Source organism: Symsagittifera roscoffensis, chromosome 3 (assembly GCF_963678635.1).
Source record: "Symsagittifera roscoffensis chromosome 3, txSymRosc1.1, whole genome shotgun sequence".
NCBI classification, from domain to species: Eukaryota; Metazoa; Xenacoelomorpha; order Acoela; family Convolutidae; genus Symsagittifera; species Symsagittifera roscoffensis.
In genome coordinates, this window is record NC_087064.1 from 72,951,974 (window position 1) to 72,970,777 (window position 18,804).

The window sequence follows — 18,804 nt, forward strand, 5'->3', positions numbered from 1 at the left end:
ATCGACAAGTACTGGATGAAGCAGTGAAGTCAACTAATAGAGGATTTAAAACGAGTAACCATGCAGTTGCAACTTATGAACAAACTTTGTTTACGATGCGGTAAATTAATACATTTTCTCTGTAATTAACTTTTTTCAATAATCCTTTTCAAACGCTGCGTTTGAGTTAAAAATTTTTTGTTTTCTGAATAAGAAAACGTTCATATCTTAAACATCCGCAAAATTGGCCGCCAAAAATTGTTCTGAAACTTACCATCTTACCAACTCAAACTCTGAAACCTATAACCAATCTTAATACATTGAAAAATCTATTTCAACGTTATATACCAATGATATATATCAATTAGGTAATGCGCGCCGAAATTTTTGCGAAAAAAAATAAACATTCCCACACAAAATCTAAAATACCGTTTTTTTACCTTTCTCTTACCATCACACTGAAAGCTTACCAATTCTATTCCCTATCTTAATACATTGGGAATTTTTTCCCTATGTTATTACATAGAGTGCTGACCGGATACTCTATAGCCTTTGTTAATACATGGAGGTCAGCGATACCCCCCCGCCCCCATCCCGGCGATTTCTACCCGAAACAAACTACCATTGCGAGAAAAATCAAAATTTTGAACAGTTCATTTCGACTGAAGTACATATAATCATGATTTTGACTGAAACAGCTTCATATCATGCGCACTCACTACCACTCATTGGTAATTCACAAAAGTGAGCATTTTGGTACAAACTTAATGATTGCAAGTAGTGCGCGTGTACATCTATGTGCACCAAAATTTGGGCGGTCGGTTCACTCAGATTTCGTATCACTTCGTGTTTTTCTACTGAACTCGACTCAATTTCTACTTTACATATACTACTCACAATATAGCTCCGAACAATTCAGTACTATTCATTCAAAAAAAAATAAAATATTTTGAAATGATCGTTGGATAAGAATGGAGTTTTTGTTTTTACTAAAGTTAACAAGTACTGAAAGGGTTCTGTTATATGTTTCTGCAAGAACCAGCCATGTCTGAAATTGAAACCATAAAATCAAAGACATTGTACAGCAAGGACAGATATTCGAAATTTACACTCAAAGTGAAGAGCATTGGTCCAAATTGGTTTCTGAAGCCGTTTTGAAGGGCTGTAAAAAATTTGAGATGCATTAAGCAGATTTGCTAAACTCAATAAACTGATCGACTTGAAAACTATTTTGAGTCGACCACACCGCATTATAATATAAGTATGAAACTTAAATTGTTATCTGTATTTAATTTTAAAATAACAAGTTACTACGTACGTGCTACCTTCGTAACAAAAGCATTTAACTTTTATATTGATGTTTTACATAACAAATAACATGAAGCAATAAAATGAGCAATCGAGAGAACAAAACAGCTCGTGACTCGAAGGATGCAACAAAAACTGGGGCTGGCACTTATGATGAGCACGAGAGACCAATTAGGTCACGTGATTCCAGTAGCCGAGAAGCTGGAGGTGGAACGACTGCAAGGTGAAAACGCAAAGTTTTGAAATCATTCAATAACTCTCTTTTTATAGGCCTTCAACCCATTTCAGGTCCATAAACTTACAAAAGAACTTTAGGCTATCAAAATTTTGCCCTTGCAGAAATATGAGCATTGAAATTAAATCGCGAGTTTTTGAGAAATCAAGATGGACTTGAAATTTATACTTTTTTGATGGCCATCATAAGTATCATTTTATGGCCTAGATGAAACTGATAATGGTGCTTGCTAGACAAAATAGAGTATAAGCCAGTGTCTTGAAACAATCTGGTTCCATCCAAAGATTGTAATGAAGCTGATCCAATAAATTAATTTAATTAAGTTAATTTCAAAGTAAAATATTTTACAAAATCATTTAAGAATTTCAAAAAATCTTGAAGAATCTGGAAGATCTTTTCAAGATTCTCTGAGAATATCTCAAATTCACCTGATGAGCTGCAGAGCCATCATACAGATTTCCTGTCATGATTTTTGGCCTGTTTAAATTCTTATAAAATACCAAACATTTTAAGAGATGTTTTGCTATTTGTGATGAAATTCAATGTTTTTCAATATCTTACTAAGATATTCAAGACGACTGGATCTGGGTTAGATCAGATGAAAAAAGAATTTTTTACAGCACAAAATTTACCTCAACCAGAAACAATGGTTTGAACAAAAAATTGACTTCAATTCCATTACTGGGCGATAGATAAAAAAAGAAAATTTTGATCCGCATATCAGAAAGTAACCCAATTAACACACTCTAACTTTCAAAAATGCAATTTCGTGACAAACAAAAAACTCTAGAAAAGATTTCCAGAAATTAACTTTTTAATAAAAAGGTCTCAATTTGGATATTCTGAACATTTCAACTCAAACTCAATGACTTCTGTCAAAATTGCCCAGTGTTTGTTAATATTCATGTATTATCAGAAAAGAGCACCGAGATGACAGTGGGTATAATAGTTTAACAGCTCTCATTAAGAAGGGTGGGGAGGAGAAGAGAGGACAAGGGTTCCACTGGATGTCCAGGAGCAACTCCTCCATCGGAGCCTCCTTAGATCTCCTCACAGCTCAGCAGGAAGTCGCAGGACAGAAGCAGGTCGGGGGTATTTACAAGCTGTTTGAAAAAAATAATCGCAAAACATACTTCTAAATCTAACGTTGTAGAAGGATAGCAAATGGTAAGTCCCAGTTAAAAACAAATTTTTAACTAATTCATGGGGGAAGCCAACAAACATTAAGCGTTGGAATCTCAAAACTTTAGATACATAAATAATTCAAAGTGTGGTCTTTTTGGTTGGGTTGAGATTGGGTAGCTTTTAAATTTCATTTCAAGAGTAGGTGTTATCACCTCAAAAATATAAAACAGGTGAACAAGGAGGAGGCTAGGCGTTTGAAGCAATTGTCTCTCAAACTGGAACAGGAGAGGAAACTCATCAACCAGCACAGAGCTAATCCAGAGAAAGACAAGGATGTGAGTCAGTTTTTGATGAACAAACGCATTTCGAAACTTTTAACAATGTAAACAGAATCTTAATCAATAAAATCTTCGCCACGAAATAGTCACTCTGAAAGAACTAGGCTCTCTAAATGGGATGCAAAGTATAGGAAAGTTGCAAGATGATTGAAATTTCACAAAACCTGATAGTAACTAAATTCACATTACAAGGCCAAACTGAGCACTGGATAGGCAAACTCAAAAAAGTCAAAATAGATCATTCAGACACGAGAAAATCTTTTTTCGGACAAAACTACACAGAGGTAGGGACGAGACAGCAATCCTCATAATAAAAGTAATAAATTGTTTACAGCATAGGTTCACATTGATCAATATAATTTATATAAAAGACCACTTGAAAGAACCCAATCTGGGGAACCGTCATTAGACAAATTCTGCCTGTTTTCGGACGTCTCTGAGCTCAAAAAAGAACAGGTTCTAACTGGGATGGTGGTGCAATGTATTAAAATTATTAACTCTTCATTTCCAATTAATGTCGTCTCTAGAAACTTATGGAGAAAGTTGTTAATTTCTTTACTTGTCTTTTTTCTAATCAATCCAAAAAAGCCGGAAAAAGTTTGTGAGACAGTTATAGAGTTTTCAAGTTCTAAAAACAACTGAAAACTTATGGTGTTGTTTAGAGTTGATCACTAATTTCTTTATTCGTTCATGATTATGATGTAGTTTGAATAGTTCATCAGATATGATTAGTTTGCTGAGAGTCACAGATTCACATTTACCGCAAATAGTTTTACAGAGAAGTTTTAAAATGAACTTTTTTTATATTATATTTTTTCATTTATTCGCGCAACAAATATACCGGTTCGAATTTTTTCTTGAAATTTAAGACTCTAGTTATTCTGTTAATAATGAGATCAATCTTGTCAAAGTTTGATTTGGAAGTCGACCCGTATATTAACACGCCATGTTCAATAACAACTTTAACGTATGCTTGGTAAAACTGGTTCAGTTGCGGTCTGTTTAAAATCTTACGCAGTTGATAAATAATTCCACAGTTTTTACTTAGCGTCAAATATCACAGCGTTTAATTTAATTCTACACGTGGTGATAAAAACTACAGAGCAATCAACGCTGTGATAATTGACGCTTTAAATATCAAAAATTTAAACGCAGTTTTTTATTGAGATACAAACCCGGATATTTGAAAACAAATTTTTGCTCATTGGCTTCCTTGTTCGTTTTAATTAAATACTTGTTTTTTCATTCCGTTTTGTGAACCTAATTGTTTTAGTTTTATCTAATTTCAAAGTCAGTTCGCTTTTGTCCAAACATTCCTTTGCTTTTGTCAATGTATTATCAAGGTTTTCAATCAATATTGATTTTTCAGTCCGAGTTTTGATGGCTGTATAATTGGCACAGAGATAGACACTTGTGTTTGCATTTAATTTTGGTATATCATTAATAAACAGAATGAAAAGTAGAGGTTTGTTGAGGCTTGGAAACTGTTTTCCTCTAGATCTTCAGCAATTAGTTTATAATTTTAATTATTAATACCTCAACTTTCTGACTTAAGTTTGATTCTTCTATTGCATCTTAAGCTAAGAACAACAACTTTTTGACGTAAATTGAAAAATAAATTAAAAAATCATTATTCGTGAACTTATAGAGAAATATTAGTATTTTAAATTGAACAAATTTTAGTGAAAAAACTGAGAAAACAATTTTTCTTGTTAATCTATGTAGAAATGATTTTTTCAGATTCCTGATATGGGAAAAATTTGTGTTCCAAATACGACAACAGTCTTTATTGTTTTATATTTTAATCGAGCTTAGAGAAGCAATGATTTATAACGAGGCCTCTCTGAGACTACGCGAGATTTTCGCGAAAAAAAAAACTTAACTTTTTTATCCTGGAAAAAAACATGTCAAAAAACGACGCGCAAGTTTTATAGACATAGATGGAATCAAGTATTGTCATCTAAATCATTTTGCCAGTTTAGTACGACAGATGAGACCGCTTAGCATGCTCGAGTTCAATTTGAATGATACTCTAAGCCGGAATAAATTTCCGCTCACATTTTAAAAGCACGAAATATTTCGCGGGTTTTTTCTCCTAAGTTGGTCAAATTGGTAATCTTTAAACCCCTATAACTTCCCAATTACCCCGTTGGATCACAGGTAAATGTTTTTTGTTTTAAGTTTGAGATCCGGACAACAAAAATTTTGTCGAATTTTGTCTGGAGAATTTGGTTTGGAGAATCAACCGACCCGAGCACAATTATTCTCTCCTTCTCTTCGAAATCAGAACAATAAATATTGACATGCCTCTTGTAGTTGCTCAAACAAATCAATATAGAAGAAACTTATGCAAAAGTGGCAAAAAATGTGTTAAAATTCAAACCGACAAAGAAAAATAACGTTTCCAACTCAAAACAGTTGCATATTTTAGATATAAATACCCACTCGGGCTAAAGAAAAAATTTTATGCAAAAAAAATTGTAGCCTAGATTCCCATTGATATTTATTGTTTTGTCCTGACAAAACAGTTGATAGTGCCAAGCAAAAGCCTGATATTGTTAAGTTACCCATCGATACCATTGACAATTACCCAAGGTACATTTCTGACAGACTTTTTCTAAGACTTGACAGGTCATACCAAATAACTGAAGTGACGACAAAAATTTTTTTGCACACTTTAGAGCATTGTGTTGGTACCGTTTTTTTAATAATTAAAAAAATAAATTAATTGAAGCAGAATGTATCTTTTAGTATGTTTTTGCATCGCTTACTGAAAACTTATTGCCTCATCCTTTTTTAATGAAACGCAAGAGTTTCAAAAACCTGACTTTGTAGCGTTTTTAACACTGCCCTACTGTGAAAATTTGATTCGTTTGGACAACGAAGCTTTACTCTACGGGATTGTTCATAGATTCAAAATTTAATTGTATATATATCAAAACAAAACACTGAAACTGTTAATTTTTCTGAAGCTTTGACAGTCAAATTATGTCTTTAGAGAGTAAATTTCAATCTGACTGCACTTGTGGGACAAGTGTTTTTACAGTCTGGACTTTTTTGACTGGTTACTTTTGCAAAGCTTGTTCTAGACATTAACATTTTTCGTCTGTTGCTAGCATTCCTTTGACACTGACTTTCGACAATTTTACGATCTATCGTCAATGAGACGTTTAAACGTTACCTCGATAAAGAGCTAAACAATTTCAATCATAACTTTCTGGACAAAAAATTTCCAAGATAATTACAGTTAATGAATAAAATTTTCAGCAGTCAAACGGAAATAACACTTTAGATTTTGGATTTTGTTTCGACCATTGAAAACGGAAAGGAGATTTGTACTCGTGTTCTTTTTTTAGTTTTTTCTTTTTCTTTGGAATATCAGATGCGCAAAATAGAGTATAAGCCAGTGTCGGGAAACAGTCTGGTTCTATAGAAAGAGTGCAATGAAGCTGACCCAATAAATTAATTTAATTAAGTTAATTTCAAAGTAAAATTTTTTGATTATCTTTACAATATCATTAAAGAATTTCAAAAAATCTTGAAGAATCTGGAAAATCTTTTCAAGATTTTCTGAGAATATCTCAAATTCACCTGATGAGCTGCAGGGCCATAATACAGATTTCATTTCATGATTTTTGGACTGTTTAAATTCTTATAAAATACCAAAATACTTCAAGAGATTTTTTGCTATTTTTAATGAAATTCAATGCTTTTCCAAATCTTACTAAGATGTTCAAGACGACTGGATCTGGGTTAGATCAGATGAGAAAAGATATTTTTACAGCATAAAATTTACCTCAACCCCTCAACCAGAATCAAAGGTTTGAACAAAAAATTGACTTCAATTCCATTACTGAGCGATAGATAAAAAAGAAAATTTTGATCTGCATATCAGAAAGTAACCCAATTAACACATTCTAACTCCCAGAAATACAATTTCGCGACAGACGAAAACTCTAGAAACGAACTCCAGAAATTATTTTTTTAAGAAAAAGGTCTCAATATGGATATTCTGAACATTTCAACTCAAACTCAATGTCATCTGTTCTTCTGTTAAATTTGCCCAGTGTTTGTTAATATTCATGTATTATAAGAAAAGAGCACCGAGATGACAGTGGGCGCAATAGTTCAACAGTTATCAGTAAGAAGGGTGGAGAGGAGAAGAGAGGACAAATGTTCCACCGGATGTCCAGGAGCAACTCCTCCATCGGAGCCTCCTTAGATCTCCTCACAGCTCAGCAGGAAGTCGCAGGACAGAAGCAGGTCGGCACTATTTACAAGCCGTTTGAAAATAATTGCAAAATATACTTTTAAATCTAACGTAGTAGAAGGATAGCAATTGGTAGGTCCCAGTTAAAAGCAAATTTTAAACTAATTCATGGGGAAGCTAACAAACATAAAAGCGTTTGGATCTCAAAACTTTAGATACATAAATAACTCAAAGTGTGGTCTTTTTGGTTGGGTTGAGATTGGGTAGCTTTTAAGTTTCATTTCAAGAGTGGGTGGTATCACCGCAATAATATAAAACAGGTGAACAAGGAGGAGGCTAGGCGTCTGAAGAAATTGTCTCTCAAATTGGAACAGGAGAGGAAACTCATCAACCAACACAGAGCTAATCTAGAGACAGACAAAGAGGTGAGTCAGTTCTTGATGAACAAACGCAGTTCGAAACTTTTAACAGTGTGAACAGAATCTTAATCAATAAAATTTTTGCCACGAAATAGTCACTCTGAAAGAATTAGGCTCTCTAAATGGGATGCAAAGTATAGGAAAGTTGCAAGATGATTAAATTTCACAAAACCTGATAGTAACTAAATTCACATTACGAGGCCAAACTGAGCACTGGATATGCAAATTCAAAAAAGTTCAAAAGAGATCATTCAGACACGAGAAAATCTTTTTTCGGACAAAACTACACAGAGGTAGGGACGAGACAGCAATCCTCATAATAATAGTAATAAATTCATTCCAGCAAATGTTCACATTGATCAAAATACTTTCTATAAAAGACCACTTGAAAGAACCCAATCTGGGGAACCGTCATTAGACAAATTCTGCCTGTTTTTGGACGTCTCTGAGCTCAAAAAAGAACAGGTTTTAACTGGGATGGTGGTGCAATGTATTAAAATTATTAACTCTTAATTTCCTATTAATGTCGTCTTTAGAAACTTATGGAGAAAATTGTTAATTTCATTAATTGTCTTTTTGCTTATCAATCCAAAAAAGCCGGAAAAAGTTTGTGAGGCAGTTATAGAGTTTTCAAGTTCTAAAAACAACTGAAAACTTATGGTGTTGTTTAGAATTGATCACTAATTCCTTTATTCGTTTATGATTATGATGTAATTTGAATAGTTCATCAGATATGATTAGTTTGCTGAGAGTCACAGATTCACAATCATCGCAAATAGTTTTACAGAGAAGTTTTAAAATGAACTTTTTTTATATTATACATTTTCATTTATTCGTGCAACAAATATACCGGTTCGAAGTTTTTCTTGAAATTTAAGACTCTAGTTATTCTGTTAAAAATGAGATCAATCTTGTCAAAGTTTGATTTGGAAGTCGACCCGTATATTAACACGCCATGTTCAATAACAACTTTAACGTATGCTTGGTAAAACTGGTTCAGTTGCAGTCTATTTAAAATCTTACGCAGTTGATAAACAATTCCACAGTTTTTACTTAGCAGCAAATATCACAGCGTTTAATTTAATTCTACACGTGGTGATAAAAATTATAGAGCAATTAACGCTGTGATAATTGACGCTTTAAATATCAAAAATTTAAACGCCGTGTTTTATTGAGATACAAACCCAGATATTTGAAAACAAAATTTCGCTCATTGGCTTCCTTGTTCATTTTAATCAAATACTTGTTTTTTCATTCCGTTTTGTGAACCTAATTGTTTTAGTTTTATCTAATTTCAAAGTCAGTTTGCTTTTGTCCAAACATTCCTTTGCTTTTGTCAATGTATTATCAAGGTTTTCAATCAGTATTGATTTTTCAGTCCGAGTTTTGATGGCTGTATAATTGGCATAGAGATAGACACTTGTGTTTGCATTGATTTTTGGTATATCATTAATAAACAGAATGAAAAGTAGAGGTTTGTTGAGGCTTGGAAACTGTTTTCCTCTAGATCTTCAGCAATTAGTTTATAATTTTAATTATTAATACCTCAACTTTCTGACTTAAGTTTGATTCTTCTATTGCATCTTAAGCTAAGAACAACAACCTTTTGACGTAAATTGAAAGATAAATTAAAAAATCATTATTCGTGAACTTATAGAGAAATATTAGTATTTTAAATTGAACAAATTTTAGTGAAAAAACTGAGAAAACAATTTTTCTTGTTAATCTATGTAGAAATGATTTTTTCAGATTCCTGATATGGGAAAAATTTTTGTTCCAAATACGACAACAGTCTTTATTGTTTTATACATTTAATCGAGCTTAGAGAAGCAATGATTTATAACGAGGCCTTTCTGAGACTACGCGAGATTTTCGCGAAAAAAAAACTTAACTTTTTTATCCTGGAAAAAAACATGTCAAAAAACGACGCGCAAGTTTTATAGACATAGATGGAATCAAGTATTGTCATCTAAATCATTTTGCCAGTTTAGTACGACAGATGACACCGCTTAGCATGCTCGAGTTCAATTTGAATGATACTCTAAGCCGGAATAAATTTCCGCTCACGTTTTAAAAGCACGAAATATTTCGCGCGTTTTTTCTCCTAAGTTGGTCAAATTGGTAATCTTTAAACCCCTATAACTTGCCAATTACCCCGTTGGATCACAGGTAAATGTTTTTTGTTTTAAGTTTGAGATCCGGACTACAAAAATTTTGTCGAATTTTGTCTGGAGAATTTGGTTTGGAGAATCAACCGACCCGAGCACAATTATTCTCTCCTTCTCTTCGAAATCAGAACAATAAATATTGACATGCCTCTTGTAGTTGATCAAACAAATCAATATAGAAGACACTTATGCAAAAGTGGCAAAAAATTTGTTAAAATTCAAACCGACAAAGAAAAATAACGTTTCCAACTCAAAACAGTTGCATATTTTAGATATATATACCCACTCGGGCTAAAGAAAAAATTTTATGCAAAAAAAATTGTAGCCTAGATTCCCATTGATATTTATTGTTTTGTCCTGACAAAACAGTTGATAGTGCCAAGCAAAAGCCTGATATTGTTAAGTTACCCATCGATACCATTGACAATTACCCAAGGTACATTTCTGACAGACTTTTTCTAAGACTTGACAGGTCATACCAAATAACAGAAGTGACGACAAAAATTTTTTTGCACATTTTAGAGCATTGTGTTGGTACCGTTTTTTTAATAATTAAAAAAATAAATTAATTGAAGCAGAATGTATCTTTTAGTATGTTTTTGCATCGCTTACTGAAAACTTATTGCCTCATCCTTTTTTAATGAAACGCAAGAGTTTCAAAAACCTGACTTTGTAGCGTTTTTAACACTGCCCTACTGTGAAAATTTGATTTGTTTGGACAACGAAGCTTTGTTCTACGGGATTGTTCATAGATTCAAAATTTAATTGTATATATATCAAAACAAAACACTGAAACTGTAAATTTTTCTGAAGCTTTGACAGTCAAATTATGTCTTTAGAGAGTAAATTTCAATCTGACTGCATTTGTGAGACAAGTTTTTTTACAGTCTGGTTTTTTTTGACTAGTTACTTTTGCAAAGCTTGTTCTAGACATTAACATTTTTCGTCTGTTGCTAGCATTCCTTTGACACTGACTTTCGACAATTTTACGATCTATCGTCAATGAGACGTTTAAACGTTACCTCGATAAAGAGCTAAACAATTTCAATCATAACTTTCTGGACAAAAAATTTCCAAGATAATTACAGTTAATGAATAAAATTTTCAGCAGTCAAACGGAAATAACACTTTAGATTTTGGATTTTGTTTCGACCATTGAAAACGGAAAGGAGATTTGTACTCGTGTTTTTTTTTTAGTTTTTTCTTTTTCTTTGGAATATCAGATGCGCAAAATAGAGTATAAGCCAGTGTCGGGAAACAGTCTGGTTCTATAGAAAGAGTGCAATGAAGCTGATCCAATAAATTAATTTAATCAAGTTAATTTCAAAGTAAAATTTTTTGATTATCTTTACAAAATCATTAAAGAATTTCAAAAAATCTTGAAGAATCTGGAAAATCTTTTCAAGATTTTCTGAGAATATCTCAAATTCACCTGATGAACTGCAGGGCCATAATACAGATTTCATTTCATGATTTTTGGACTGTTTAAATTCTTATAAAATACCAAAATACTTCAAGAGATTTTTTGCTATTTTTAATGAAATTCAATGCTTTTCCAAATCTTACTAAGATGTTCAAGACGACTGGATCTGGGTTAGATCAGATGAGAAAAAATATTTTTACAGCATAAAATTTACCTCAACCCCTCAACCAGAATCAAAGGTTTGAACAAAAAATTGACTTCAATTCCATTACTGAGCGAGAGATAAAAAAGAAAATTTTGATCTGCATATCAGAAAGTAACCCAATTAACACATTCTAACTCCCAGAAATACAATTTCGCGACAGACGAAAACTCTAAAACGAACTCCAGAAATTATTTTTTTAAGAAAAAGGTCTCAATTTGGATATTCTGAACATTTCAACTCAAACTCAATGACATCTGTTCTTCTGTTAAATTTGCCCAGTGTTTGTTAATATTCATGTATTATCAGAAAAGAGCACCGAGATGACAGTGGGCGCAATAGTTCAACAGCTATCAGTAAGAAGGGTGGAGAGGAGAAGAGAGGAAAAGGGTTCCACCGGATGTCCAGGAGCAACTCCTCCATCGGAGCCTCCTTAGATCTCCTCACAGCTCAGCAGGAAGTCGCAGGACAGAAGCAGGTCGGCAGTATTTACAAGCCGTTTGAAAATAATTGCAAAATATATTTTTAAATCTAACGTAGTAGAAGGATAGCAAATGGTAGGTCCCAGTTAAAAGCAAATCTTAAACTAATTCATGGGGGAAGCTAACAAACATAAAAGCGTTTGGATCTCAAGCGTTTGGATACATAAATTACTAAAAGACAACGATTGGTAGAAATTGTGGTCTTTCTGTTATTGGCTTACCAATCTGAGTAAACTTCGTTTCAAGAGTGATATCACTGCAATAATATAAAACAGGTGAACAAGGAGGAGGCTAGGCGTCTGAAGCAATTGTCTTTCAAGTTGGAACAGGAGAGGAAACTCATCAACCAACACAGAGCTAATCTAGAGAAAGACAAGGAGGTGAGTCAGTTCTTGATGAACAAATGCTATTCGAAACTTTTAACAATGTGAACAGAATCTTAATCAATAAAGTCTTCGCCACCAAATAACCACTCTGAAAGAACTAGGCTCTCTAAATGGGATGCAAAGTATAGGAAAGTTGCAAGATGATTAAATTTCACAAAACCTGATAGTAACTAAATTCACATTACGAGGCCAAACTGAGCACTGGATATGCAAATTCAAAAAAGTTCAAAAGAGATTATTCAGACACGAGAAAATCTTTTTTCGGACAAAACTACACAGAGGTAGGGACGAGACAGCAATCCTCAAAATAATAGTAATAAATTGTTTCCAGCATATGTTCACATTGATCAAAATACTTTCTACAAAAGACCACTTGAAAGAACCCAATCTGGGGAACCGTCATTAGACAAATTCTGCCTGTTTTTGGACGTCTCTGAGCTCAAAAAAGAACAAGTTTTAACTGGGATGGTGGTGCAATGTATTAAAACTATTAACTCTCAATTTCCTATTAATGTCGTCTTTAGAAACTTATGGAGAAAATTGTTAATTTCATTAATTGTATTTTTGCTAATCAATCTTAAAAAGCCGGAAAAAGTTTGTGAGGCAGTTATAGAGTTTTCAAGTTCTAAAAACAACTGAAAACTTATGGTGTTGTTTAGAATTGATCACTAAATCCTTTATTCGTTTATGATTATGATGTAATTTGAATAGTTCATCAGATATGATTAGTTTGCTGAGAGTCACAGATTCACAATCATCGCAAATAGTTTTACAGAGAAGTTTTAAAATGAACTTTTTTTATATTATATATTTTCATTTATTCGTGCAACAAATATACCGGTTCGAAGTTTTTCTTGAAATTTAAGACTCTAGTTATTCTGTTAAAAATGAGATCAATCTTGTCAAAGTTTGATTTGGAAGTCGACCCGTATATTAACACGCCATGTTCAATAACAACTTTAACGTATGCTTGGTAAAACTGGTTCAGTTGCAGTCTATTTAAAATCTTACGCAGTTGATAAACAATTCCACAGTTTTTACTTAGCAGCAAATATCACAGCGTTTAATTTAATTCTACACGTGGTGATAAAAATTACAGAGCAATTAACGCTGTGATAATTGACGCTTTAAATATCAAAAATTTAAACGCCGTGTTTTATTGAGATACAAACCCAGATATTTGAAAACAAAATTTCGCTCATTGGCTTCCTTGTTCATTTTAATCAAATACTTGTTTTTTCATTCCGTTTTGTGAACCTAATTGTTTTAGTTTTATCTAATTTCAAAGTCAGTTCGCTTTTGTCCAAACATTCCTTTGCTTTTGTCAATGTATTATCAAGGTTTTCAATCAGTATTGATTTTTCAGTCCGAGTTTTGATGGCTGTATAATTGGCATAGAGATAGACACTTGTGTTTGCATTGAATTTTGGTATATCATTAATAAACAGAATGAAAAGTAGAGGTTTGTTGAGGCTTGAAAACTGTTTTCCTCTAGATCTTCAGCAATTAGTTTATAATTTTAATTATTAATACCTCAACTTTTTGACTTAAGTTTGATTCTTCTATTGCATCTTAAGCTAAGAACAACAACCTTTTGACGTAAATTGAAAGATAATTTAAAAAATCATTATTCGTGAACTTATAGAAAAATATTAGTATTTTAAATTGAACAAATTTTAGTGAAAAAACTGAGAAAACAATTTTTCTTGTTAATCTATGTAGAAATGATTTTTTCAGATTCCTGATATGGGAAAAATTTGTGTTCCAAATACGACAACAGTCTTTATTGTTTTATACATTTAATCGAGCTTAGAGAAGCAATGATTTATAACGAGGCCTTTCTGAGACTACGCGAGATTTTCGCGAAAAAAACTTAACTTTTTTATCCTGGAAAAAAACATGTCAAAAAACGACGCGCAAGTTTTATAGGTATAGATGGAATCAAGTATTGTCATCTAAATCATTTTGCCAGTTTAGTACGACAGATGAGACCAAATGGCATGCTCGAGTTCAATTTGAATGATATTCTAAGCCGTACTAAATTTTCGCTCACGTTTTAAAAGCACGAAATATTTCGCGCGTTTTTTTTCCTAAGTTGGTTAAATTGGTAATCTTTAAACTCCTATAACTTCACAATTACCCCGTTGGATCACAGGTAAATGTTTTTGTTTTAAGTTTGAGATCCGGACTACAAAAAATTTGTCGAATTTTGTTTGGAAAATTTGATTCGGAGAATCAACCGACCCGAGCACAATTATTCTCTCACTCTCTTCGAAATCAGAACAATAAATATTGACATGCCTTTTGTAGTTGCTCAAACAAATCAATATAGAAGACACTTATGCAAAAGTGGCAAAAATATTGTTAAAACTCAAACCGACAAAGAAAAATAACGTTTCCAACTCAAAACAGTTGCATATTTTAGATAAAAATACACAGTCGGGCTTAGGAAAAAATTTTATGCAGAAAAATTTGTAGCCTAGATTCCCATTGATATTTATTGTTTTGTCCTGACAAAACAGTTGATAGTGCCGAGCAAAAGCATGATATTGTTAAGTTACCCAACGATACCATTGACAATTACCCAAGGTACATTTCTGACAGACTTTTTCTAAGACTTGACAGGTCATACCAAATAACTGAAGTGACGACAAAATTTTTTTTGCACAATTTAGAGCATAGTGTTGGTAGCGTTTTTTTAATAATTAAAAAAATAAATTAATTGAAGCAGAATGTATCTTTTAGTATGTTTTTGCATCGCTTGCTGAAAAATAAATTGCCTCATCCTTTTTTAATGAAACGCAGGAGTTTCAAAAACCAAGCTTTGTAGTGTTTTTAACACTGCCTTACTGTGAAAATTTGATTCGTATGGACAACGAAGCTTTATTCTACGGGATTTTTCATATATTCAAAATTTAATTGTATATATGCCAAAACAAAACACTGAAACTGTAAGTTTTTCTGAAGCTTTGACAGTCAAAATAGGTCTTTAGAGAGTAAATTTCAATCTGACTGCATTTGTGGGACAAGTGTTTTTACAGTCTGGACTTTTTTGACTAGTTACTTTTGCAAAGCTTGTTCTAGACATTATCATTTTTCGTCTGCTGCTAGCATTCTTTTGACACTAACTTTCGACAATTTTACGATCTATCGTCAATGAGTCGTTTCAAAGTAACTTTGATAAAGAGCTAAACAATTTCAATCATAACTTTCTGGACAAAAATTTCCAAGAAAATTACAGTTATTCAAAAAAATTTTCAGCAGTCAAACGGAAATAACACTTTAGATTTTGGATTTTGTTCCGACCATTGAAAACGGGCAGGAGATTTGTACTTGTGTTTTTTTTTAGTTTTTTCTTTTTCGGACAAAACTACACAGAGATAGGGACGAGACAGCAATCCTCATAATAATAGTAATAAATTGTTTCCAGCATAGGTTCACATTTATCAATATAGTTTATATAAAAGACCACTTGAAAGAACTCAATCTGGGGAACCGTCATTAGACAAACTCTGCCTGTTTTCGGACGTCTATTAGCTCAAAAAAGAACAGGTTTTAACTGGGATGGTGGTGCAATGTATTAAAATTATTAACTCTTAATTTCCTATTAATGTCGTCTCTAGAAACTTATGGAGAAAATTGTTAATTTCATTACTTGTCTTATTGCTAATCAATCCAAAAAAGCCGGAAAAAGTTTGTGAGACAGTTATAGAGTTTTCAAATTCTAAAAACAACTGAAAACTTATGGTGTTGTTTAATGTTGATCACTAATTTCTTTATTCGTTTATGATTATGATGTAATTTGAATAGTTCATCAGATTTGATTAGTTTGCTGAGAGTCACAGATTCACATTCACCGCAAATAGTTTTACAGAGAAGTTTTAAAATGAACTTTTTTTGTGTTATATATTTTCATTTATTCGCGCAACAAATATACCGGTTCGAATTTTTTCTTGAAATTTAAGACTCTAGTTATTCTGTTAACAATGAGATCAATCTTGTCAAAGGTTGATTTGGAAGTCGACCCGTATATTAACACGCCATGTTCAATAACAACTTTAACGTATGCTTGGTAGAACTGGTTCAGTTGCGGTCTGTTTAAAATCTTACGCAGTTGATAAACAATTCCACAGTTTTTACTTAGCGTCAAATATCACAGCGTTTAGTTTATTTCTACACGTGGTGATAAAAATTACAGAGCAATCAACGCTTAGATAATTGACGCTTTAAATATCAAAAATTTAAACGCTGTTTTCTATTGAGATACAAACCCAGATATTTGAAAACAAAATTTTGCTCATTGGCTTCCTCGTTGATTTTAATCAAATACTTGTTTTTTTCATTCCGTTTTGTGAACCTAATTGTTTTAGTTTTATCTAATTTCAAAGTCAGTTTGCTTTTTTCCAAACATTCCTTTGCTTTTGTTAATGTATTATCAAGGTTTTCAATCAGTATTGATTTTTCAGTCCGAGTTTGATGACTGTATAATTGGCATAGAGATAGACACTTGTGTTTGCATTGAATTTTGGTATATCATTAATAAACAGAATGAAAAGTAGAGGACCTAGAATTGATGCTTATAAACTGTTTCTGTTGATCCTTACAAGTTGTTCTCTGTTGAGGCTTGGAAACTATTTTCCTCTAGATCTTCAGCAATTAGTTTATAGTTTTAATTATTAATACCTCAACTTTCTGACTTAAGTTGGATTCTTCAATTGCATCTTAAGCTAAGAACAACAACCTTTTGACGTAAATTGAAAAATAATTGAAAAAATCATTATTCGTGAACTTATAGAGAAATAATAGTATTCTAAATTGAATAAAATTTAGTGAAAAAACTGAGAAAACAATTTTTCTTGTTTATCTATGTTGAAATGATTTTTTCAGATTCCTGATGTGGGAAAATTTTGTGTTCCAAATACGACAACAGTCTTTATTGTTTTATACATTTAATCGAGCTTAGAGAAGCAATGATTTATAACGAGGCCTTTCTGAGACTACGCGAGATTTTCGCGAAAAAAAAACTTAACTTTTTTATCCTGGAAAAAAAACATGTCAGAAAACGACGCGCAAGTTTTATAGACATAGATGGAATCAAGTATTGTCATCTAAATCATTTTGCCAGTTTAATACGACAGATAAGACCAAATAGCATGCTCGAGTTCAATTTGAATGATATTCTAAGCCGGACTAAATTTCCGCTCACGTTTTAAAAGCACGAAATATTTCGCGCGTTTTTTCTCCTAAGTTGGTCAAAATGGTACTCTTTAAACCCCTATAACTTCCCAATTACGCCGTTGGATCACAGGTAAATGTTTTTGTTTTAAGTTTGAGATCCGGACTACAAAAATTTTGTCAAATTTTGTCTGGAGAATTTGGTTTGGAGAATCAACCGACCCGAGCACAATTATTCTGTCACTCTCTTCGAAATCAGAACAATAAATATTGACATGCCTTTTGTAGTTGCTCAAACAAATCAATATAGAAGACACTTATGCAAAAGTGGCAAAAAATTTGTTAAAATTCAAACCGACAAAGAAAAATAACGTTTCCAACTCAAAACAGTTGCATATTTTAGAATGTACGTTTTAGTATATTTTTGCATCGCTTACTGAAAACTTATTGCGTCATCCTTTTTTAATGAAACGCAAGAGTTTCGAAAACCTGACTTTGTAGCGTTTTTAACACTGCCCTACTGTGAAAATTTGATTCGTTTGGACAACGAAGCTTTACTCTACGGGATTGTTCATAGATTCAAAATTTAATTGTATATATATCAAAACAAAACACTGAAACTGTAAATTTTTCTGAAGCTTTGACAGTCAAATTATGTCTTTAGAGAGTAAATTTCAATCTGACTGCACTTGTGGGACAAGTGTTTTTACAGTCTGGACTTTTTTGACTGGTTACTTTTGCAAAGCTTGTTCTAGACATTAACATTTTTCGTCTGCTGCTAGCATTCTTTTGACACTAACTTTCGACAATTTTACGATCTATCGTCAATGAGACGTTTAAACGTTACCTCGATAAAGAGCTAAACAATTTCACTCATAACTTTCTGGACAAAAAATTTCCAAGTTAATTACAGTTAATGAATAAAATTTTCAGCAGTCAAACGGAAATAACACTTTAGATTTTGGATTTTGTTCCGACCATTGAAAACGGAAAGGAGATTTGTACTCGTGTTTTTTTTTTAGTTTTGTCTTTTTCTTTGGAATATCAGATGCGCAAAATAGAGTATAAGCCAGTGTCGGGAAACAGTCTGGTTCTATCGAAAGAGTGCAATGAAGCTGATCCAATAAATTAATTTAATTAAGTTAATTTCAAAGTAAAATTTTTTGATTATCTTTCGATTAAAATTTTTTGATAAATATTGACGTTGAAATCTGCTAATTAAATATTGCAGTTGCTCAAACAAATCAATATTTAAGATGATTATTTAAAAATGGCAAAAAAATATTATAAATTCAAACCGACAAAGCAAAAAAACCTTTCCAACTCAAAACAGTTGTTATTTTAGAAATAAATA

General features: G+C 32.4%; 2 protein-coding genes across 3 annotated transcripts in view; one reads left to right on the forward strand and one right to left on the reverse strand.

The window, feature by feature from the left end:
• The window catches only part of LOC134842784 (disks large homolog 4-like), a 574,432-nt gene that overhangs the window by 112,901 nt on the left and 442,727 nt on the right, over window positions 1-18,804 (reverse strand). The window lies entirely within an intron of this gene.
• Window positions 1,371-18,582, forward strand: LOC134841825 (uncharacterized). The gene is made up of 4 exons (XM_063857863.1): window positions 1,371-1,510; window positions 11,717-11,885; window positions 12,165-12,269; window positions 18,499-18,582. The coding sequence occupies exons 1-4, from the start codon at window positions 1,371-1,373 to the stop codon at window positions 18,580-18,582; spliced, it is 498 nt and encodes a 165-aa protein (XP_063713933.1).

Bases quoted from the DNA above. Each gene is read 5' to 3' on its own strand.
- LOC134841825 (XM_063857863.1), top strand. From the start codon at position 1,371: ATGAGCAATCGAGAGAACAAAACAGCTCGTGACTCGAAGGATGCAACA. The intron at 11,886-12,164 runs GTCGGCAGTATT...AATATAAAACAG, and splicing joins AAGTCGCAGGACAGAAGCAG to GTGAACAAGGAGGAGGCTAG. The intron at 12,270-18,498 runs GTGAGTCAGTTC...TTGGAATATCAG, and splicing joins ATCTAGAGAAAGACAAGGAG to ATGCGCAAAATAGAGTATAA.